This window comes from Ochotona princeps, chromosome 2 (genome assembly GCF_030435755.1).
Source record: "Ochotona princeps isolate mOchPri1 chromosome 2, mOchPri1.hap1, whole genome shotgun sequence".
Taxonomy (NCBI): Eukaryota; Metazoa; Chordata; class Mammalia; order Lagomorpha; family Ochotonidae; genus Ochotona; species Ochotona princeps.
The window spans coordinates 116306106-116329995 of NC_080833.1; the positions used below are offsets into that span (position 1 = coordinate 116306106).

Consider the following 23890-nt stretch of genomic DNA (forward strand, 5'->3'; position numbering starts at 1 on the left):
CGCGGCTCCGCCCCTCTGCCTACCTCACCCCACTGGGTCCCGGGCCGTCAGCGGACGCCGGGCGTCCTGCGGGGCGGGGTGGATGGCGGCGGGAAGGTGGGGCCTGGCCCGGCCGGGGTGGTAAGGGATGCTCGCGGTCGCGGCCAAGGAGGGGATTGGCCGGCCGCACTTCCACGAGCCTGGTCCGTGTCCAGCCGTGCTGCTCCGCGAGGATGAGGAAGGTGGTTTTGGTCACCGGGGCTAGTAGGTGAGGTCTCGTTCGGGATCGCGGAGGTGATGGCGGATCGGGGTTGAGCGTTTGGAACGAATGCTCAAGGTGCGGAGAGGAACGCGAGAGCGTCGCCCTGAGAGCCCGTGGCTGTGAAGGGAGAGGGGGCTGCCCGCGGCCCCTGCCCGCTCCCCGCAGTGCCGTTCCCGCATCCCTCAGGGTCAGGACCGCGAGTGCCACACACCTGAGTACCTCTCTGCAGACAACGGGGAACATTGCACGTGAATATTGTACTCTGTGCAGTTGCATATGTATATTAAAATTTGCCATTCTCACATGAGACCATATCAACGCATGTATCTGGTGCGATTTTGGCAGGGCCAATAGATTACCATTTGCCTGCAGTCCTGTGTGAGTCCTGCGTGGGATCCTGTTGCCTAGGTCTTCCTGCGCTTTGCCAGGCTGGTCTGTCTGCTGGGTGTATTTCTTAGCGGTGCTCTTCCTGGACTTATTTATTCACCTTTGAATCTTTGCATGACGTACCAATGCTTGCTTCACTCCCTTGACCCTTATCTGATAGTTACTTTGTGCTTGGCTCCTGGGCAACCACATGGAAATCCTTCTCTTTCTGTTGCCTCTTCAGTCTCATAATTGATTGAACCCCGGCTTGTTTTTGAAGCCTGTTGCAAAAACATTCATCTGTCCCTTACCAGCAATTCCTGTTGATTGTTACCATCAGATACCAACAGCCCCTGTCCTTGAGGTATCCAGACAGCAAAATAAAACACCCACGTGAAAAACAGCTGAAAGGCTGGTTTTCAAACTTGCTGGTACTGTGTTGAATCAATTTCCTAAGTACCGTCCAGCTTTGGACCCCATAAACTGGTCATCACAATGCCAAAGGACAGTTGGTTCCCATCCAGTCGTGTCAGTGAACTTGTTGGGAATGGGTGAAACATGAACTGGACGTTGTGTTTAGAGGCTGGAAGATGTCTCTGTCCCTTAAATAATTCCTGAGTAGTGTTTCTGGGTTGCTCACCGCCACGCGGTACGGCGAGGAATGCTTCTGCGTGTCCCCATGCCATGACTGCATGTCCTGCGTTTGTCTTCTCAGTGGAATTGGCCTTGCCCTTTGCCAACGCCTGCTGACAGTGGACGAGGAGCTGCACCTGTGTTTGGCGTGCAGGAACATGGGCAAAGCCGAAGCTGTCCGCAGCGCCCTGCTGGCCTCTCACCGCAGCGCCCAGGTCAGCATTGTGCAAGTGGACGTTGCCAGCCTACAGTCCGTGCTCCGGGCCGCGGAGGAGCTGAAACAAAGGTTTGTGTCTGGTGGATTGTTTTTTTTTCTTTACACACTTGATATGATGCAGCCTATTTTTTTAAATTATATTGTTGACAATCTTTACATAGTTGATTATGGTAAAAAGGTTCAGGGGCTATAGGGAAGTGGGTAAGACTATTATGTCCATATTGTTTCCTTCTTGTATCTGAGGTAAAGGGGAGTATTGAGGGAGAAGCCCCACCAAGTTTCCCACCCACCCCAAGTCCCGGATGTGGGGCATGCTCTGAGATACTTGCTCAAGTGGTTTTCATACTTCACCAGTTATGAATCGCTGCCAGTTTTGCCAATCCTAGCTTGATGAGGTTGTTGAAGAATCCACTGATTGACATAGTCCATCATAGAGTCTTCGTTTGCTCAGTATTTCGCTGCCAACATATAGCTGAGGTGGTTGATTGACTTGTTCTTTCTTCTGTCTTTTCTTGGCTAGGGTTCTGAGTCCAGCAGTTCGATTGGGGAGATCCCCAAAGAAACTTTGAGGTATTCCCAGACCAGATTCTTGTATGTTCTAGCAAGCACAGGTCCCGGGACAGTCCATCTCCACAATCAGCTGGTGGTTACAGTTGCTGGGTTGGTTCTGTTTTCTGTCCCAACTTCCACTGGAACCAATGGGTGTTGCAGTCCAGCCTGGTTCTGCCCAGCACATACTAGGCCCTTACATCAACTAGTGGGAGCTGCAGCCTAGTCGGAGCGACCTACAATAACCCCCACCAGGCCCGCCCCCTACCCTGGTTTGCCAGTATGTATAGCAGACTAGTCCAGTCTGTCCCACATCCTCTTTGGCTCTTGTATTTGTCAATGGGTATTAAAGCTTAGTTCCATCTATAATCAGCTCAAGTATCCAGCCCTCACGGATGTTGTTGAGTGCCTCTCTGTCTAGCCATCCCAGCCCCTGTCCTAGTTTTCATGCTCTCCCATGGGAGTAGTGACCCAAGAGGGGGGAGCCCACTATTTCCCTCCCAGGTCTCTCTCACTCCTGGATTATGCACTCTCCAGGTAGTTCTGTGGTTTGACTTGACAGAATTAGCCCCCAGTGCCAGCTTCTGCCAGCTGATGCTGTGGCTAAGCCCAAACAACCCTCACCCACTCTAATTTGTGCTTACAGCAGTAGGAATAATCAGCCCAGCCTGGCTTTTCCCTGATCTAGGCCACATGTGGCGCACAGGTGTTGTAGCCCTGCTTAGTCTGGTCTGTCCCCATCCTAGCCCATGCTCTCCAGTGGGAGTAGCTGTCTGGCAAGGGGACCAACCCCTTAATCCCCCTGCCGGCTCTGCCCCCTCCCTTCCTGGTTCTCACGTGTGCTGGTTGGGTGCTGCAGTCACATCTGGTACAGGCAACCATCTTGTGCATTCCATCTTGTGCACTGGTTTTTGTCGCGTCCAAACCTGACCCGACCCACACTCTGTTCTGGTGTTCGGATTTGCCAGTGGATGACATGAACTGATTCAGTCTGGTCTGCCCCCAACCCATGCCAAATGTATGCCAGTGGGAAACTTTCCACGGCCTATTTTGGGCTGTTTCCTATCATGCTTCCTGCGCTTACCTGCAGGTTCTGTGTCCTGCCAGAGGAGTTGCCCAGGCTCCTCCATCAGAACCCCTCTCAATGCCAGATTTTGCACATACCAGGGTGTCCATGAGCCAGCTCTAGTTCACCTCCTGTCTTAGAAGGAACAGTGGCTTTTCTTGGCTGGCTTTCAACCCATTCTGGTGCTTGCTGTTGGATGTTTCAGCCCAGCCATGGCTCGTCCATACCCACATACAGCTTACACATGGCTCAGTAGGGGATTGAGACCTAGCCTGGTCAGTCCCACACCTACCCTGGTTCTCCAGGACACCAGATGGCCTGGCCTGGCGCATCCAATCCCAGTCCGCACTAGTGCCACGGGAGACTACAATTGTTTCCTAGTTAGAATGCAGCCCCCATTCCAGCACACGTGCCCCTTGGTGGGAACCTCAACCCAGTTAGGATGTCCCCTTAGCTTCCCAGCTGGGCCTGTTCTCAGCCATAGATCACGTGCCTGCCAGTGGTTGCTCTGACTCAGCTTGGCTCAGTCCCTCACTTGTCCTGGCCTCTACTTAGACACTGTGGCTTAGCATCCTTGACTCACGCAGACCAGTAGGGATGCAGCCTATTTTATTTAATAAAATAAGAAGGGACAGGAAAACCTTAAAAAGGAGGAGGGACAGTTGAAATGTGATGCGGAGAGAATCACTGTAAAGTGACCGGTTAGTTTCATTCTCAATCATTCAATACACTTACCTTGACCTGTGGTCAAATTGTAAGGCTTTATATCAATGTAGCTGCTTTAACAAGTGAAAAAATGGATACAGAAATAGGAGTAATTAACCCAAGAAGACCAAGTGACTTTTATTGGCTGGGTTGGTCCTAAGAATTTGGTTCTTTTCACCGTTTCTTCAGGAATTCGTATTTATCAGGCGTTTTTATAAATACCTAGTGTGTGAAGCAAGAGTCCCTGAGTGTGTAGCTTCCCTGAAACTGTTCTCACAGTGTCCTATAGAGATGCACAATACATTTTCCTGGGGGAGAGGTTATCCTACAATAAGATTATAAGGAGAATCTATACTCAAAAAGAGTCACAAAACTTGCACTTGTCCTTGTACAGCCCCAGGATTATCCAAAAGAATTTCAAAGGTTTTTTTTGAATTTGGGCCTCATAAGAAACAAGGAACTACTTATTTCCCTGGATAGTGAAAAGGAATGCAGCGGAAGCAAAAAAAGTTCTTGGTAAAGAAGTTGGCTGCAGAGTAATATGTTGCATCATGTTCATGCGAATAGTCACTTCCCTGGTCCCTGTGCACCTGTTCCGAGCAGGCACTGCTTTTCTTCCCTCCAGCTCTCCTTGTCGGGACCCTTGGTCCTCTGAGCCTGTGTGTTCTGTTTTGTCTGTTGAGCTTTTCCAAGCTAATATCACAGCATTTTTCTTCTTTTTTTTTTTTTAACAAAAAAATGTTTATTTTCATCTGTTTGAGAGCCCGAGTGACAAAAATAGTGACAAGGAGAGAAATTTTCTTCTAGTTCGACCCTCAAATGACTGTAACATCCAGGGCTGTGCCATTCTGAAACCAGAGGCCAGACCCCACCCAGTTCACCCATGTGAGTGGCAGGGCCAAAGCGCGTGAGGCACTGCCTGCTGCTTTCCAGGAACGTGCACCGGAAGCTGGATCTGAAGTCGAGGAGCCGTTGGCTACTTGAAACGGTACTCTGATGTAGGATGCCAGCATTGCAAGTGGAGATTCATTCCATTGTGCCACAACAACCGCTTCTGTCGTATCTTATTTTAAACAGCCAACGGGTATTTCCTAAGTATTACTTTCAAATAAATTGTGATGCGTTCTACCTCTCTTACTCCTCCATAACTGTGAACATCTCTGAGTCTCTGAAATGGCCCAGCAAGTGTGCTGGTGTATGCACCGCAGGGTCAGGAGAGCAACTGGCAGGCATTTTTCTTTCAGAACTTCGCAAGCTGGGAGTCTTACTTGTGTGTAGGTTTAATTAGACTTCCCTTTCTGCACAAAGGAACCTCCATCCTCCATTACAGTTGGTTCTGGAGAGGGAAAAATTGTAACATTTGTGGTGTTGGCTAATCCTTACTTGCTTCCAATATTCGGGACACTCAGTAACTGATTTAGCAATGGAGCACAGGTCCAAAGCAGTGAGGCTTCTGTGTGGAAGGGAACACTTCGGGCAGTGGATGAGTTGGGTCAGCTGTCATCAGCATTTGGGGGAACACTGCAGGCAGTGGATGAGCTGGGTCAGCTGTCATCAGCATTTGGGGAAAGCTGTGGTGAGTCTCTGTCATGTTCAACATTGTCTCTCTGAGATGGGTGGAGTCCTGCAGATTTAAGAAATTACACTTTTGATGATATTCATCACAGACAGATTGCTTGCTTCTGTCAAGCCTCTGCTGTTCCTAATGCCTCCAATGGACATCTGACTCTAGACACGAAATAAGTTAGGGTCGGGGATCCTGAGAAGGGCCGCTTCCGGCAGCTCAGACCTGCCTGCTGGTTCTTCCATCTGTGATGCTGTCTGCTGTTAGATTGCACGCAAATGAAAGCTCCCAAGAAATAGTGAATCTGTGTCGTCCAGAAGGTAGTGGTCGTGTCCAGCATCGTATCTGAGAGGAGTGTGTGGCTTTGCTGTAGCCAGAGCTTAATCTGGTGTTCAGGACCAGGTTCCACTGTTTTCTAAGCAGAGTGTAATAATGTTCTTAAGTGAAAGCTTGCAAATTAGCTGGTGAAATAAATCTGTGGCCCTCAGCAAATGAGCTGGTGGTATCAATCTCAACATTTTTTAAAAGATTTATTTTGTTTTATTACAAAGTCAGATATACAGAGAGGAAGAGAGACAGAGAGGAAGATCTTCCGTCCACTGGTTCACTCCCCAAGTGAGCGCAAGGGCCAGTGCTGTGCCGATCCGGAGCCAGGAGCCAGGAATTTCCTCCAGGTCGCCAGCGTGGGTGCAGGATCCCAAAGCATTGGGCCATCCTCAACTGCTTTCCTAGGCCACAAGCAGGGAGCTGGATGGGAAGTGGAGCTGCTGGGATTAGAACCGGTGCCTTTGTGAGATCCCGGTGCGTTCAAGGCGAGGACTTTAGCCACTAGGCCACGCCGTTGGGCCCCCAATCTCAACATTTTAAACACCTACAGGCTAGCAAGAACTTCCTGTGCTTAATCCATGTTAGTCACCATGTATGCATTTCCAGGCCTTACTGTTAGCAGCTATGGCTGCATTTGTTTAGAGCTATAGATGGAGGACACATACCGTGTGATACACAGAATTCTAAGACGTATTCTGAACATTTGTAATGTGTGTGATGATCAGAAAGCAGAGCTCACCTGTCTAGAACCTAGTTGGAAAGAGGTATCTTTGGATTGAGGCTTGAGGGGTTAAAAAGCTTCCCGTCAGAATTTCAATGTTCTTTTTACAAATACTCTGGAGGGTGCCCGCTGAAAATACCTAGCCTTGACTTAACTTTCATTCTTTTTAATGAAAAATTTCGATTTGAGGGGTAGCGAGAGATGAGAGAGAGAGCCCTGCCACTTGCTGGTTAACGGCACACAGGCCTGCAACACGGCCGGTTGAAATCAGGAGCCAGGTACTCGGTGTGGGTCTCCGTGTGAATGGTGGGGACTCAGGAGATTCGAACCATTGGCCTGCTGCCTCTTGGGGTATGTGTTAGGAGGAAACTGGACTGGAGAGTGGAGCCAAAACTAAATCCTACACCCTGCAGTGTGGGGTGTGGGCGTCCCAGGGGAAGGCTCCCTAACTGTGCCGAGTAGCTGCCCCTCAGGGCCTGCTTCCATGAGCCTTTGTGCTCCAGGGACCTTCACCAGATCCACCTGGATCTTTCGTTTTGGTCGATTTCGTGCCTTGTAGATTCCAGCGTTGACACATCCGGTAAAGTGGATGTTGGTACTGTGTACATTTCACCTGTTAGCGGAGGGAGGTGTAAATTATTTTAAAATGCAAACAAACCAGAACAAAAAACTCGCAACTTTTCTTAGACCAGAAGAGTTACGAGGACAAATCTGGAAGGAATTATTGATCAGAGAATGTTTGACATTAAAGCCACTGTTCCAACAAACAAATAAATAATTTGCTGTGGTTTAAGAAAAACTGTTGATAAGGAAATATTGTAACACTGGCGCTGAGTAAATTCTCTTTGTATTTTTTTAAGATTTATTTTTAGTTTTTATTGGAAAGTCAGATATATATATAGAGGAGGAGAGACAGGAAAATCTTCCATCCACTGATTCACTCCCTAAGCAGCCACAATGGCTGGAGCTATGTTAATCCAAAGCCAGGAGCCAAGAGCCTCTTCTGGGTCTCCCACATGGGTGCAGGATCCCAACGCTTTGGACTGTCCTTTATGCTTTCCCAGGCCACAGGCAGGGAGCTGGATGGGAAGCAGGGCTGCCAGGATTAGAACCAATGCCCATATGGGATCCCTGCGCGTGCAAGGTGAGGACTTAGCCACTAGGCTATTGCGCTGGGCCCTAAATTCCCTTAATATTCTTGCAACTATCTTACTGGTTTGGAAAGTACTCTCTGTTCTCGTTAGGACTTCTGTATCCAGAGGTAGAATGCACAGCTGGTCTCCGTGTATTCTGACGATGTTTGTGTTTTACTTGCAGGTTTCAGAGATTGGACTACATATATCTAAACGCGGGCATCATGCCAAATCCGCAGCTTAATGTCAGAGCACTTCTCTCCGGCCTCTTTTCAAGGTAATTTCCATTTTCCAGGTGAGCTAGCTGATTGGATGGGAGTTCTTCATTTTTTTTTGCCTCATTTTGTGCTTGATGTGTTCCAAGAAAATGAAATATAAAGGGATGCTGAGAACAAAGATGACAGAGGAAGGAGGTTTGCAACTATGTTATGAAAGGGAAGCATTCATGTCAGGTAGAAAACTCGCGTTCCTGTAACCACCCGTTTAGGGAAATGCAGAGAACTCGAGTTTTTCTGGGAGCTTTTCCATACGCTTTAGTGCAGTGGCTTTCGAAAATGTTCAACTAGGGCCCAACGGCGTGGCCTGGAAGCTAAAGTCCTCGCCTTGAACGCGCCGGGATCCCATATGGGCGCCGGTTCTAATCCTGGCAGCTCCATTTCCCATCCAGCTCCCTGCTTGTGGCCTGGGAAAGCAGTCGAGGACGGCCCAAGGCACTGGGACCCTGCACCCGCGTGGGAAACCTGGAAGAGGTTCCAGGTTCCCGGCTTCGGATCGGTGCGCATTGGCCTGTTGCGGCTCACTTGGGGAGTGAATCATCGGACGGAAGATCTTCCTCTCTGTCTCTCCTCCTCTCTGTATATCCGGCTTTCCAATAATAATAAATCTTTAAAAAAAAAAAAAAAAAAGAAAAAAGAAAATGTTCAACTACAACCTAGAGTAAAAAGTTTTGTTTTGCAGTCCAGGATATGCAAAATACTGCATCCTACTTAGTGTACCACTGTCATTTTCCTTTTACTTTTTGATCCGTTTTACTGTAATCTCGTTCCACACGCACTCCACGCTGAACTGATCCCACAGCAAAAAGCTGTATTAGTATATGCTATGTTCTGAGAATCGTGGAAAAAAGCAATCTATTTAACACAAAGCATTGTGTTCCAGGGAGACCTTTTTCTCCTTGCTCTAGCTGCTATTTCCTGAGATTACTGTAGCTGTTAGCCAGTTTGGAAGGGGATGAGGTTTTAGCTGCTGTTTTTTGGGAGATTCGGGTTCCTGTTAAGAATAAGCCATAAGCAAGCAAATAGTTCTACAAACTGTGCGAAGTGAGGCTTTTTTTTTTTTTTGCATCGTATTTAACAGAATGACCCAATCTCACTGCTAGTGTTATTCCTGTTACTGCAGGACCAAGGAAGCTGCAGTTTGTGAGTGTGGGGTGGGTGAGGTGGTGTCTTTGGTATCTTAGGTTAAAGAAACTTTGAACAGTCATGCACTTGTCTTCTGCTGTTTCAGAAGAGTGATTCATATGTTCTCCACAGCTGAAGGACTGCTCACCCAGCAGGACACGCTCACCGCCGACGGGCTTCAGGAGGTGTTTGCAACCAATATCTTCGGCCACTTTGTCCTGGTAACAAGACCGTAGGCTTAATAAGACCGTTCTTAGGGGCTTATTGGTTTATCGCCATTAATTCATGCCTAGTGTTAAATCTTTGGAAATATTGCTTCCTACTGATGTATTACTAGCAGCCTGTTGATACATTATTTATTTTTTTTGGCATCAGTCTGGAGTGTGGTGAAGCGAGTACAGAATCAATGTGCGGAACTAAGAAAGCATGAATTGTGTTTGGCCTCAGATAGCATTGGGTAGTAGTCAAGCCATTACTAGACAGTAATCCATAGTTATTTTCTTACAAGCATGATTTCTAAATGGTTTTGTGCGGCCATACTTGTGCGTGACAATTTGAGGCACACATACGAAGCTGGGCCTTCGTATCTTATGGAGTGTCTTGTCCTTTGCCTCAGTTTCAGTCTTGCACAACAGCCTTGACTTCTAAAGTGATATGATGTTAGTTGCTTTTAATTCCTTCATGCTGTAAGAACCTCTCATGCTGGGTTTTGTATTTGTGCTTACTTTTTTTTTTTTTAAGCCTTGGACCTCAAAATTGAACATTGTTGAGGACCAGCCTGTGTTTATAATATTTAAGTTGTGAGACATTGGAAGAGTATGAATCCATATATAAAACAGAAGAGCTGAATATTTAGTGTGTCTATCAGATGGCCGCCTGTATTTTATTAAGGAAAAACAGGATGCATTCTGTAAATGGTTGTGTTCTGATTTGTATGATCAAATGATAAGGGAAACATTTCTAGAAAGATAGAGATGAAAATAATGATACTGACTGCCTTTGATGACCTAGAGTTGGTGAGACTTTAGGAATTGGCAAATGACTCATGGTCCACTGTGTACCCTTTAATACTGATATTTTAATAAAAGAATTCTATGGTATTGTTTTTCCAGTGACAAAAATTAATTAAAATATGGCTAGTATGAAGTTGAGTTGTGATTCAGGTATGTTTGTAGGCCTTTACAGAGGCCTATTATGTAATATTTCCACTGTCTTAAAGGTTTTTATTTGCCTTCTCTATGAATTAATAAATTAAATGTTAATGATGTTTGATTAGGTTATTGCATTGATAAAATTGTTAAAAAGACAGGCAGTTGGGTGTTCTGAGAATGGTACTGGGGAAACAACAAAGAGTTGTAACCACAGGTTACAGGTGCGGTTATTGTAAGGAAGTGGGGGTGTCTGTATGGCAGCATACCATCAACGGTTCTGGAGTTTGTTTATCAAATATAGTGGTATCAAAGTGTGTAATGCCTCCCACACTTTTCAGATTATAGTGAAGATTCTTGCTGTTGCTTGTGAATTACAAACCTGTACCCTGGTTTCAGATGTAAATGTGATTGATGTCACACATAGTTTGATTATATGAGAGGACTTCAGAAGGATTGTGGAGTGAACTGGCTTCATAATCAGTTATACACACACACACACACCTATGTACACATTCACGGATACGTATGATGTTTTCTATCATTTAAATTACAAGATATTTTTAGATAGAATTTATATATGATTACCTATATATTTATGGATTATTCTGTTGCCTGGGACTCTGGCACCCTGTTCAAGTCCTGGCTACTCCACTTCCAATCTAGCGCCCGAGACACTGAAGGGGATGGGCTAAGGATTTAGGCCTTTGTCACCCGTGTGGAAGACAAAACCCGGGTGTCAGTGTTACTGCTGCCTGCAGCAGCATGAGCAGGGCTAGAGAGAGAAGTGATGTGAAACTGAGAAAATAAGAAATGAGAGACAGACAATAAAGATTATAGAAGCTAGGTGACTGGAGGGAAGCCTCCTTCTCTAAGATCGACCCAGAAGGCTCATTGCTTCAGATGTTTGAATTTCTTAGGGAGTCAAATGATAGGAATTGATGTGGCATAAACTTTGACAGCTATGCCCCATATTGACATTAACCAGTAATACTTTACGCCCGGGAAGCAGCAGTGTGAGACAAGTACTGAAGTCAGTATGTGACTGTCTCGAGGATATCTTAAAGCACACAGTCCTGTGGCCTTGGACTGCTGCCCTGCTGCAGACCCATCCCGCAGGCCTGACCTTGGTCTCAGACTTTTGCTCATGTACGGGTTGTAGCCAGCAGAGTTTGACCAAGTTTTCGGACACCAGCAGTCTGTGGGCTTGAGCTTCCAGGTGCAGTTGGTCCTGTTCTTCCTTATCAAGTCCTGTGCTTACTGTTTGCCAAACTGTGGCAGATGCCGCCCAGCGCTCTGTGTAGCAGTCATTTGGGGAGTGAACCAGTGAATGGAAACTTAACTCTCATTTTGTCTGTACCTGCCCAACTCTGTTTTTCAAATAAATGCACAATTTTTTCATTTAGCTTTATTTTAAAGATTTATTTATTTGAAAACAAAATAACAGAAACTCAGAGGCAAAGACAGAGAGATGTTCCGTGTATTGATTCATTCCTCAAATGCCCATTGCAGCCAAGGCTGTGCCAGGCTGAAGCTAGGAGACAGGAGTTCCATCCTGGTCTCCTATGTGGCTTGAACGACCATCTTCTGCTTGCTAGGTACATTAGCAGAAAACTGGATCAGAAGAGAAGTAGCCAAAACTTGAACATGCACTCTGTTGTGGAAGGTTTGCGTCCCAGGAAACAGCTTAGCACGCGGTACCGCTGTATCTGTCCTGACCTGCTTGTTTATTCCTTTTGCCCCGTTCAGATTCGGGAGCTGGAACCTCTGCTCTGTCACACCGACAGTCCATCACGGCTCATCTGGACATCCTCGCGCAATGCAAGGAAATCCAATTTTAGCCTTGAGGACATCCAGCACAGCAAAGGCCAGGAACCTTACAGCTCTTCCAAATATGCCACTGACCTTCTGAATGTGGCCCTGAACAGGCGCTACAACCAGCAGGTGAGCGCTGTCTCAGTGATACAGATGTGACCAGGGCAGTGGATTCTTAATCAACTACAGTTGAACTTCCTGATAGCGTGGCTGGGCATTGTAGGTTAGACTGGTATTAGGGGGGACCTTTTAGGTGGGTGTGGTCCATTTACCATTCTGTGGCTCTTTAGAAACTCTGTGTATAGATTGACACTACTGACAATAGTGCCGGCTACTCTACGGACTCAGAACATGCTCCACATCAGGGACCCTGGGATGACACTGGGTGGCCATTCTGTGTCCCTGATGCTGAGGAGATTGGCAAGTTGGGTGTAGCTTCTCCCCTTGCCATCCCTCTTCCTTCGGAGATTAGAAAGAAGATAAGGAGGGTGTGGAAATAGTGGCCAAACCCACTCTCCCCTGGTCCTCGACCCTTCCCACTGTAATCAATGATGCAAATATCATCCAACAAACAAAAAAAACAAAACAAAACAAACAACAACACGAGAAAACCTTGCCCTGAGTACCTCCTGGTACTCTGGAAACTCCCTTTTAGCAGGCAAGACCATGGTGGATTCATTTTTCCATTTTTAAAAAGCTAGGATTTTATTTATTTAATAACGTTTCTGTTATTTGAGATGTTATATTTAACCAAAAAGGCAAGATTCAGCTAATAGTGTAAAATCTCTTGAGACTGACTCAGCTTATGAATTTGGTGCTTGAACAGGCAGAGCGAGGCCCACACTCACACAGAGAGACAAAAAGATAGAGTTCCCTGTACACTAGTTCCTTCCTCAAATACCAACAGTGAGCAGGAGTGGACCCGGCCAAAGCTGGGAGCCAGGAGCTCCCTTCAGGTCTCCTACTTGATGACGTAAGAGACCTGGCTGGTTCAGCTGTTGCTGCTAGCCAGGGTGAGGAAGTTGGAGTGGGGAATGAAGCTGCAACTCTTACCCAGGCACTCGGGCAGCTCAACCTATGACTTAATCAGCAGGCCACATGCCTGCTGCCTCGTTGGCTTTTTTTTTTTTTTAAGATTTATTTATTTTTATTGGCAAGTCAGATGTACAGAGAGGAGGAGGGAGAGAGAAGATCTTCTGCCTGATGATTCATTCCCCAACTGACCGCAACGGCCGGTGCTGCACTAATCCGAAGCCAGGAGCCAGGAATTTCTTCCAGGTCTCCCACGCAAGTGCAGGATCCCAAGACTTTGGGCCGTCTTTGACTACTTTCCCAGGCCACAAGCAGGGAGCTGGATGGGAAGTGGGGCTGCTGGGATTAGAACCGGCGCGCATATGGGATCCCGGGGCATTCAAGGCGAGGACTTTATCCACTGGGCCACCGCATTGGGCCTCCTCATTGGCTTTTGTGAGGGAAAAAGAGGCTAAGAAAGAACTATATTATGACATTCCTTTTGAAGCCTTGTGTTCTTGGAAATGTCTGTTTCTGTATAGATTCCTTGAACATCATATATTAATGATCCCCACACAAGCCATAAAGAAATACCCCAGGTCGTCACAAGTTGCTCCCCTGTAGTGGAACATGAGAAAGGACTTCAGTTTTGGATAAGACCGTCTTCTTCTTTATTTCTTTTGTCAGTGTCAGAAAGTTGTAAATGTTGAAAATTCTAACATTTTAGTTTGGGAACTTCCTCTTTTATGCCTGAATAGTCCTTAACTGTTTCTAGATAGTCCTTAGAATAAGAAATTTTCTGAGGCCTGCACTGTGGTGGCCTGGATCAAGCTTCTAGTTACAGTTCCAATATCCCATATTCGAGTTTGGCTTCATGTCCTGGCTACTCCCATCCAGTCCAGCTCCCTTCCAGTGTTCCTGGGGAAACAGCAGATAATGGCCCAAGTGCTTGGATCCCTCTCATCTGTGTGGGAGGCCTGAATGGAGTTCTTGGCTCCTAGCTGCAGCCTGGCCCAGCCCTGGCTGTTGGAGCCCTTTGCGGAGTGAACCAGCAGGTCAGAAGATATCTCCCTCTTACACTTCCTCTCTCTCCCCATTTTTTCCTCCTGTATTCTACTTCTGCCTTTCCCTCCCTTCTCTTCTCCCTCTCTCTTCTCCACTCTCTATTCTGTGTCACTCTGCATTTCCAAAACCAAAAGAAAAATTCTTTTTTTTTAAAGCAAAAGAAAATTTTCTGATTATTCGTACTTCAAAATTTTTGATACTAGAAACTTCTTAAGTTTTCCGTCCCAAAAACCTGATTCACTGTGGGTGCCCAATGCATGATTCTTTTTCTCTTTTGAATTGTCTTTTTTTCTTTGAGAGAGAGATGCCAGCCGTCCACTGTTTCGCTTCCCAAATGCCTGCAGTGGTGGTGTCTGAGCAGGGGCTGAAAACGCGGAGCTCGGTGCTTAATTCATCCCTCCCACTTGGGTGGCAGGAAGCCAGTTGCTTAAGTCATGACTGCTATCTCCTAGGGTCAGCATTGGCAGGAAGTTGGAAATAGGAGCTGGAATTGATCCCTGAAGCCACACCCAGGCTCTTTGACCACTAGGCTAAACACACGTCCCTCAGTGCACAGTTCTTAAGCTTGGGTGATTTACCCAACTTCAGAGACAGCTGAGAGTATAAGTTCTTCATACTTTGGCCTTCTGACTCATATGTACATATCTCTTGTTAACTAACACAAAGATGGACAGAATCATTACATATTGAATCAGACTCTTAACTGCTACCTGGTCTGTTCCCACAGGGTCTGTATTCTAGCGTGGTGTGTCCAGGCACAGTGTTGACCAATATGACATATGGAATTCTCCCTCCCTTCATGTGGACGCTGCTGATACCAATCATATGGCTGGTGAGTAATGTACACATCTTTGCTTATTAGTTAAAACATTGGGAAATGGTGTAAGAGATTGAACTTGAAGGTTGCAGAATTCCACTAAGCTTGAGCTTTTAAGGATGTTGATTCGCATCTCTTTTGAAAGAGACAGACAGCCAGGCAGGAAGGGGGTATCTTCCATCTGCTGGCTTACTCTCCAAATGACCGTATAGCCAGGGCCGGGGCAAGCTGTAGTCTTTACCTGGGAGCTCCATCGGGGTTTCCTGTGTGGCCATCGGGGGCTCAAGCACTTGAATCATCATCTGCTACATCCCACGATGCGTTAGCAGGAATGCTGGATCTGGAAGGAAAGCAGCTGGAACTTGAATCGCAACATGGAATGTGGAATCATAGGCAAAGGCTTAACCTGTTGTGCCACAAAACCTGCCCCAGGTTGAGGCATTTGAAGTCACTTAAGTGTCACTTCTGCTTCCGCCTTCCAGGTGTTACCACTGTGCGATCCTCAGGATCCATTTCTCTTCAAGAGGCTTTTTCTTCAATCATGTACTGTGGGTCCCAAGACACTGCAGTTCTGGCAAATCTGTGTTAAATGATGCTTCAGCAGTTACTTTGTGGCTCTATTCTAAACCATCTCATAATGACTATTATTTCCTTTTCTTAGCTTCGCTTTTTTGCAAATGCTTTCACTTTGACGCCGTACAATGGATCGGAAGCACTGGTATGTTCCTGTAATTCTGTTGGCTGGTGTTAACGGTTTAGCGGATATGAATTTGAAGTTTACTGGAAATAAGCGGTTTCAGCAGAAAAGAGAAACGTGCTCTGTGAATAATCCAGGCTGCGTTTAGGCTTAGAGTGGAATATAAATCTCAGTACAGAACATCAGGAGTCAAGGTTCAAAGTTTGGCATCTGCCGTGGCACCGAATGCGTGCTTACAGGGAAGGGACTTCAGCAGCAACAAGATCTGTCAGTAGCTAGGGGAGGGCAGGAGCTGAGAAGATTAAGTCCAGTGATGACCGGGCAGTCGGAGAGCCATTTCTCCTGGAGAAGGTGTTACTTTGCAGATTAACAGTAGGGGCAGCTCAGTGCAGTTCCTTTCCCCTGTGTGAAGAGAGTCTTTAAAGTGTTGTAATCAGGTCACTTCTAGAAAGACTCTTACATGATTTACTGTAGCTGCCTGATACAGAGAGTATGAATGCCAAAAGAGGAGTGGTTTCTGGAAGACAGAGAATGGGGAGTTAGCTGCTCCCTGGCATCTTAGGAAGAAGCACAGCCTTACCCTTATCATTGTTTTTCGCCCAGAGAAACATTCTCGGATTCTCATTTCCCAGGTGACATTACAATACATTTCTGTTGTTTTAAGTCACAACATTGGTCTTAATTTGTTGCAGAATATGAAATAGGTTATAGTAAGACAAGAAGATGCAGTGCATTACCAAATGTCCAGCTGCCTTGGTGTATCAGAAACTGTATAATCTTCTCAAATAAAGTGATTAATATGATCATTAGAACTCAGAGATACAGTAAATTCTCAAGAGCCAATGGTTTTGTTACTGCAGAAATGTCTCAACTGCGACATGATGTCTTTTCACTATCATCATTAGTTTTAGTTTAATTAAAAACAATAAGATATATGAAGAACAAAAAAAAATAAAGTGTTGTAATCAAATGAAAAAGTACTCAGCTTCACTCATTCTGACAGAAATACAAATTTAATATACATGTATAATTAAAGAGCATTCTTTATTTCAGTTTCGCAAAGAGTACATGATTTGATAAAGTACTGGATCCACCTGAGTGGAGACCATCGATCTGCACTGCTGGGGGGGGGGGACTCTGACAAGGTCAGGACAACAGGAAGGGAATGTATCCTTCATCCAACAGCCCCATATATGATATTCATCTTACAGATATACTCAAGCTTGCATTATGTTTGACCACAGTAGAATTTCTGATAGTCCGAACTGGAACCAACCTGTATGTCCTTTTATTTGAAAACTATATGAATTATGATATTACTAAAATGGAATTCTGGACAAGTATGCTCTTTAAAAAACAACAGCTCTATATGTGCTAATTTGAAAATCAGGCGTATGTGCAAGTGAAATATGCTGTATCTTATGCTTCCATGTGAGTGGTTTAGAAGAGTGTATATATGTTTTAGGTAGGTAGGTTTTGTTTGGAAAAAGAAATACAAGAAACTTGTAGGAATGATTGCTTTCACAAAGGAAAAGTATGTGGCCGTGAGTCGGGGAAGGGCAGGAAGCTGACTTGTCACCCTTGGCTGTTATTTGTGTGCAAGCTTCTTCGTTAATAAAATATTGTATCATGAGCTGCGTATCCACTCTAAGTACCTGAGTCTGTATTCCATGAACTTGGTTTGGGAACTCGGGAAGAGACTGCAAACATGATTCAAAAGATGGCATTAAACAGGCCACTCTGTCTTCTCCCTCTACATTCTAGTAGATAGTCGTGAAGATGTACTAATTAGTTGATGATATCACAAAGGATTTTTGGAGTGAGTCTGCAAAGTGGTGATTGTAAACCCTAGTAAAAAGAAGTCATGGACATACCTGTTTTGCAGGTCTGGCTCTTCCAACAAAGGCCCGAGTCTCTCAGTCCTCTGACAAAATACATGAGCGCGACCACCGGCTTGGGGAACAATTACATCATCCACCAGAAGGTAAACGTGGTCTGGTTGTTGCCGCTGAAGGTGCTCGCTGCCAGGCTCGTGAAGCAGCCCCTCCACGTCCTCACCTCTTGGCCCAGGGCCCCACTCTGTGCCTTGGCACAGGACTGCCCTGGCTTTATTTCCTTCAGCTCCCTCTACCCATGAGCCTTTGCACATCTTGTTCTTTACTCTTCTTTCAGTAAGCCTGTGTCTGTTCCTCCTTCAGCTCTTGGCTCTGGTCTCAGGCTCAGTGGACTCCACCGGAGGTGTGTTTTCTTGTATCAGTTTTGTGTGTTTTCTTTGTATCAGTTTTCAGTCACTCTTGAGTTTTCTGTCAGTAGGCAGGGGCCCTCTGAAAATTTTCCTGGGGAAAATAAATGACAAGGTAAATTCAACTAGGTGCAAAACATTTTTAAGTCTATTCATGGTTTTTTTTCATATCATGTATTTTTATGAATTTTTGAAGCCCTTCTATACATGAATTTCTTTTTTTTTTTTTTTAAAGATTTTATTATTATTATTGGAAAGCCGGATATACAGAGAGGAGGAGAGACAGAGAGGAAGATCTTCCATCCGATGATTCACTCCCCAAGTGAGCCGCAACGGGCCGGTGCGCGCCAATCCGAAGCCAGGAGCCAGGAACCTCTTCCGGGTCTCCCACGCGGGTGCAGGGTCCCAATGCATTGGGCCGTCCTCAACTGCTTTCCCAGGCCACAAGCAGGGAGCTGGATGGGAAGTGGAGCTGCCGGGATTAGAACCGGCGCCCATATGGGATCCTGGGGCTTTCAAGGCGAGGACTTTAGCCGCTAGGCCACGCCGCCGGGCCCATCTATACATGAATTTCAAATATTTTATACTCCAATGAGCTTATCTTCTGATTCTTTTTCATGAGCTTTTCTAAATCCCTCAGGTAAGCCCTATGAAAATGAAGAGCAAACAATTTCTTTGCTTCCACATTGTCTTGCTCACGGAAGATGCTCAGGAAACATGTAAAAAGTGGGTGAATCTGATTGGGAGAATTAACTTTAACAGATTTGTGTCTTATGTTTTTGAAGATGCAGCTGATGGAGTATGATGAAATCCTATTAATGCCGTGTTTTAATAATCAAAATGAAACAGATTTACATACTTAGGAGATGAAAAGATTATTCTGAACTAGACGAACTACTTTGTTGTACTTTTGTCATGGATAATGTTTATTCTCAACCTCCTATTTTGCACCACTCAGCCTTTATTGCGAGGAGGAATTTAGCATAAGATAGGGCTAGATTAGGCATGGTGCAATAACCCAGTGGCTAAATCCTCACCTTGCAACTGCCTGGATCGCATGTGGGCACCAGTTCATATTCTAGATGCTCCACTTCCCATCTAGCTCCTTGCTTGTGGCCTGGGAAAGCAGTAGAGAATGACCCAAAGCCTTGGCATTCCGTATCCGTGTGGGAGACCCGGAAGAGCTCCTGGCTTCACATTATCTCAGCTCTAGCTGTTGTAGCCACTTGGGGAATGAATCAGCAGACAGAAGATCGTTATGTCTCGAGAGTGTGTGTGTGTGTGTGTGTGTGTGTTTATGAGAGAGAGAGAGACTAGATTGTAGCAAATAAATTATCTCAGTGAAATGGACTAAGTGGCAGTGATCCTAGGGTATTGCTTAGTAACATGAGGACTGTGAACCATGCTATCTGCTTGCCATGTGATTTACTAAAAATAAACCTGTGATTTTTCCGAAATACATCCTGTGCGATACTGGTTTCCTGAGCAGATTGGCAAGAAGTAATTCTGCAGACCAGTTCGTGTGACTAATGTGTCCGGGTACTGCCCCCTGTTGGAGAGACTTGCGTAGTGCATCCGAGCTCAGTAAACACTTTCAGAAGCAGAAACACTGAGGGTTAACTCCCGCTGCTTGCAGATTGTTTTTGAGTATGGGTTTTTTTTTTCTCCCCAAGTTCACATACCAAAGAACGCACTCTGGTATTTACACCCATTGTAAATTAGGTTGTTAGATTTATTTGAACTTACTGTCTGATAACCTAGATATCAAAGGGAGAAAATATTTAATTCTGCATAACAAAGTTACTTCTTGAGCATTCTATAAAAATACATTGAGGGAAATATTTTAAAGCTTGACTAGTTTGGGCAACTCAACTCTTTTCTGTTAAAAGTCAAGGTTGAACTAGAAGCAGTGAAAAAACTGACCTGATTAGATGAATGCAAATGTTATTGCCAAAATGTTGCAAAATTTCTTGAATTTTACCTTTGTTGTGAAGAAATAGATTGGCTTTTGAAATTTAAATTCTCTGAACTGTTAAAGGAACCTTACCTTATAGGAACTGATAGTTTGTTTTTGCATACATGTGTCAGTTTCTGTAAAACACACAAATGTGAAATAACAGTGAATTCAACAATGGAGAGTCTTTGATTTATTGTGTTTCAATGCAGTTTAGAGAAAGGCAGCTTTGGGCTGGCATGGCAGTTCTCCACCTATCAGGCACCAAGCTCTACCAGTGTTAAGGAATAGTCTTTTATCCTGTGGCTCACAAAAGAGTATGGAAGGGGCCCGGCGGCGTGGCCTAGCGGCTAAAGTCCTCGCCTTGAAAGCCCCGGGATCCCATATGGGCGCCGGTTCTAATCCCGGCAGCTCTACTTCCCATCCAGCTCCCTGCTTGTGGCCTGGGAAAGCAGTTGAGGACGGCCCAATGCATTGGGACCCTGCACCCGCGTGGGAGACCCGGAAGAGGTTCCAGGTTCCCGGCTTCGGATTGGCGCGCATCGGCCCGTTGCGGCTCACTTGGGGAGTGAAACATCGGACGGAAGATCTTCCTCTCTGTCTCTCCTCCTCTGTGTATATCTGGCTGTAATAAAAATGAATAAAATCTTTTAAAAAAAAAAAAAGAGTATGGAAGGAAGGAAGAAAAATAGGGATGCCCTAGTTCCTTTTCAAGCGCCTCCAGGTGCTACTTACAACAGATTGGCAGGAATTTGGTCACATCGTTCTCTTAGCTTCAGTGGAGGACAGGAAGTGAAGACTTGTGCCTGGTGACAATCGGGGCCCTTTTGCGGAAGATGAATGTTACAGGATAGTTGCTATGGGAAATTCAAAAGCCTTTTGATTTCTCTCTTTTATCCTTTTAAATCACAGCTGATTGGTATCTCCTGCTTCCAGGTGCATAAGAGTTTGGAAACATAGCCAAAACTGAGATGTTTGGGACTGTAAGAAAGCATCAATTGGTTTGGGTAGTGTTGGGGTCTGGACTGAGGGTTCATGTATCCTGAGGCTCTCAGCGTTTGCTGGCATTCCCTACGTGGCTGGTACCACAGACGTTCATGCTGCACTTGTCGCCCATTATCCTTTAGAGTTCCCTTACATACGTCAGATACCTTCATTTTAAACATGTCATTCATTTTTCCTTTCTCTTCATTACTATGTTTGCTGTCTTTTCAGATGGATGTGGATGAAGACACTGCTGAAAAACTTTACCAAAGCTTACTAGAACTGGAAAGGCAGATGAAAGTCTCCGTTCCAAAGGCAGATGGCCGGAGCTGACATGGAGACCTGGCATCGCTGGCCTGTGCGCTGCTGGGCGTGCGGATTTCCACTGAGCTGGATGGTGTGCATTTGTAGCGAACACTGAGCTAGGCTGCTGCTTCCTTTCAGAATGACGTCAAAGACTGTGGGAATGCGTGTGCGCGCGCACTGCAGAAAGAGATGGGTACAGTGAAAGTCTCTTGGCTGTTCTCCAGAGTAAGGTCACATCACGGTTGGCAGCATCACCCTACGGAGCATCTGTTTATGCTGTTCTGTCAGCTGGGTCCCAAGTTCAGTTCCGAGGGAACGGAGTGATTGTGACAGTCATGCACTGCCTCTCCTTTGGCCTACCTCTGCCGGAAGCCCTGCTCATTCTGAGCGGCAGTCCTAGCCTTGTCTCTTTATGAACAAATTTTTTCTTGGGTCTTTGCTTTATTTCTTCCTTTGTCTGATGCTTCCAGCAGTCCTAAACTTATTAGGATCCTAACAGTTTCAATGCACATGTCCATGTGGTTAATCACTGGAAAAAAGTTATATACACATATGAGCCAATTGAATTATTTTAAGGATATCTTTATTGATGTTGGAGGTTGGAGTAGTTTTTGCGAACTGTGTGCCTGACGTGCGACATTATCTGGAAATCTGTTCATTATCGATAAACTCATTTTCATGATTATGTTTTAGTTGATGTAACCTTGCAGTAAAACATTTACTCACACTGTCTGAATAAATTTTAGAATTGAGTAACAGTGATATCTACTCATGTAAGATGCACCAACATAGAGGATAGTTAACAGGAGTCAATTTACATGTGTTAAGATAATGAGCAAACTTTAAAAAAAAAAATCTTACAAAGGGTGGTGTCCATATCGAATGCCAGCACTGTAGGCCTTGCCTTAACTAACTGTGTATACCATTACTCCTGCCCTGATGTTTTAAGGTAAATTGTGCACACATGTAGCTCTGTGGAAATCGATGCTATGCATTGGTTAATGTAACCAAGGTGCGCACACAGCTACAAGGGGGTCCTGCTGCTGCTCTTTTATAGTAACAGCCGTCCTCATGTCCCACTCTCATACCTTGGCAACCACTAGCATGTCCTTCATTTCCAGAATGTATCATCTTGAGAATATTAAATAGAACCATGTCTGAAGGTGAGATGGTAGGGCTGTAGAAAGTGTTTGGTTTTAACAGATGAACAGCCGTCTCAGAGTGACATTCCACTTTAAATACTCACCATCAAGGTGTGATAAGCCAATTGACCAGAATCCCCACTAATATTTGATAGTACTGCTTTAAAGAATCATTTCTACTCAATATGTGATGATCTCATTGTGGTTTAATTTGCATTTTCTTGATAGCAAAGGACGTTGAACATGTTTTTGTGTGTTTCTTTGCCGTCTGTATATCTTTTTTGGGGAACTGTCTGTTCCTACCTTTTGTCCATATTTAATTGGAATGGTTAATTTTTACTCTTGAGCTTTGAGGTTTTAAATTCTCAGTATGATTCTTTGTATAGGTGGTTTGAGAGTATTCCCTGTCTGTAGCACATGTTTTGACCTTTGACAAGATATTTTGTAGAACAAATTAAAAAATTTGTTGTGGATTACACTTTGTTTTTATTATTATTTTTTAAAGATTTTATTATTATTGGAAAGCCAGATACACAAAGAGGAGGAGAGACAGAGAGGAAGATCTTCCATCTGATGTTTCACTCCCCAAGTGAGCCGCAACAGGCCGGTGCTGCGCCGATCCAATGCCGGGAACCTGGAACTTCCTCCAGGTCTCCCACGCAAGTGCAGGGTCCCAATGCTTTGGGCCATCCTCAACTGCTTTCCCAGGCCACAAGCAGGGAGCTGGATGGGAAGTGGAGCTGCCGGGATTAGAACCGGCGCCCATATGGGATCCCGGTGCGTTCAAGGCGAGGACTTTATCCACTAGGCCACGCCGCCAGGCCCACTTTGTTTTTATTTTTATTGGAAAGGCAAATTTACACAGAGAATGAGAGAAGAGAAGGAGAGACAGAAAAGCCTTCTGTCTGCTGGCTTACTCTCTAATAGCCACAATGGCTGGAGCTGAGCTGAAGCCAGGAGCTGGTAGTCTCTTTTGGGTCTCCCACATGGGTGCAATATCCCAAGGTTTTGGGTCGTCCTCCATTGCTTTCCCAGGACAGGCCACAAGCAGAAAGCTAGATGGGAAATGGAGCATCCGGGACATGAACCAGCACCTACATGGAATCCTGGTGTTTGCAGGGGAAGGGTTAGCCAGTTGAGCCATCGTGCCAGGCCCTGTGGATTGTACTGTTAGGGTTATGTCTAAGAACATTCACAGAGCCTTTGGTGGTGAAGTCTAATATTCTAAAAGTTTTATGTTTTCTAATAAAATCCATGATCCATTTTTTAAGAGATTGATTTGTATGAAATATAGAGTAACAATGGTCTGGGGGAGATCTTGGATCTGCTGATTCACTATGGAAATAGCTACAATAGCCAGGATTAGGCCAGGCCCCAAACCAGGAGCCAGGAACATCAGCCAGGTCTCTTGCATGAGTGGCAGCACTGAAATACGCCTTCATCTGCTACTCCCCAGGTGCCTTGGCAGGGAGCTGGGTTGGAAGTGTAGTAGCTGGGACTCAAACCAGCACTCTGAAAGGGGCTGCAGGCATCTTCCACGGTAGCTTAACCTACTGTGCTACAATACCCACAATCCATTTTTAATTCATTTTTACGTAAGGGGTGATGTTTTGGTTGTTTTTTAACCTGTGGTGCCTATTGTTCTAGCACCATCTACCCATCCTCCATTGAATTACTTGTTCAACTTTATCAAAGTCTTTCAGCCTATTTGTTTCCGGCAGTCAGTGCATTGATTTGTGCACCAATACCTGTACCAGTCTCGACTACTAGATTCCTTGTAGTGATCA

At 45.4% G+C, this 23890-nt stretch overlaps 1 protein-coding gene across 2 annotated transcripts; it reads left to right on the forward strand.

Moving 5' to 3' along the window:
- HSD17B7 (hydroxysteroid 17-beta dehydrogenase 7) lies at positions 1–20988 on the forward strand. 2 transcript variants are annotated; one of them, XM_058660953.1, is made up of 9 exons: positions 1–247; positions 1323–1526; positions 7707–7799; positions 9029–9143; positions 11820–12014; positions 14689–14793; positions 15440–15496; positions 17361–17459; positions 20887–20988. In XM_058660953.1, exons 1-9 carry the CDS (start codon positions 213–215, stop codon positions 20986–20988), a joined length of 1005 nt encoding a protein of 334 aa, XP_058516936.1. In that variant the 5' UTR covers positions 1–212. The 2 variants fall into 2 exon arrangements, 1 of the variants encoding a protein (XP_058516936.1); XR_009245007.1 differs by lacking the exons at positions 14689–14793; positions 15440–15496; positions 17361–17459; positions 20887–20988 and having other exon boundaries at positions 4–247; positions 9055–9143; positions 11820–11840.
- The last annotated feature ends 2902 nt before the right edge of the window (positions 20989–23890 follow it).

Bases quoted from the DNA above. Each gene is read 5' to 3' on its own strand.
- HSD17B7 (XM_058660953.1), top strand. From the start codon at position 213: ATGAGGAAGGTGGTTTTGGTCACCGGGGCTAGTAG. The intron at 9,144-11,819 runs GTAACAAGACCG...TGCCCCGTTCAG, and splicing joins TCTTCGGCCACTTTGTCCTG to ATTCGGGAGCTGGAACCTCT. The intron at 12,015-14,688 runs GTGAGCGCTGTC...CTGTTCCCACAG, and splicing joins ACAGGCGCTACAACCAGCAG to GGTCTGTATTCTAGCGTGGT.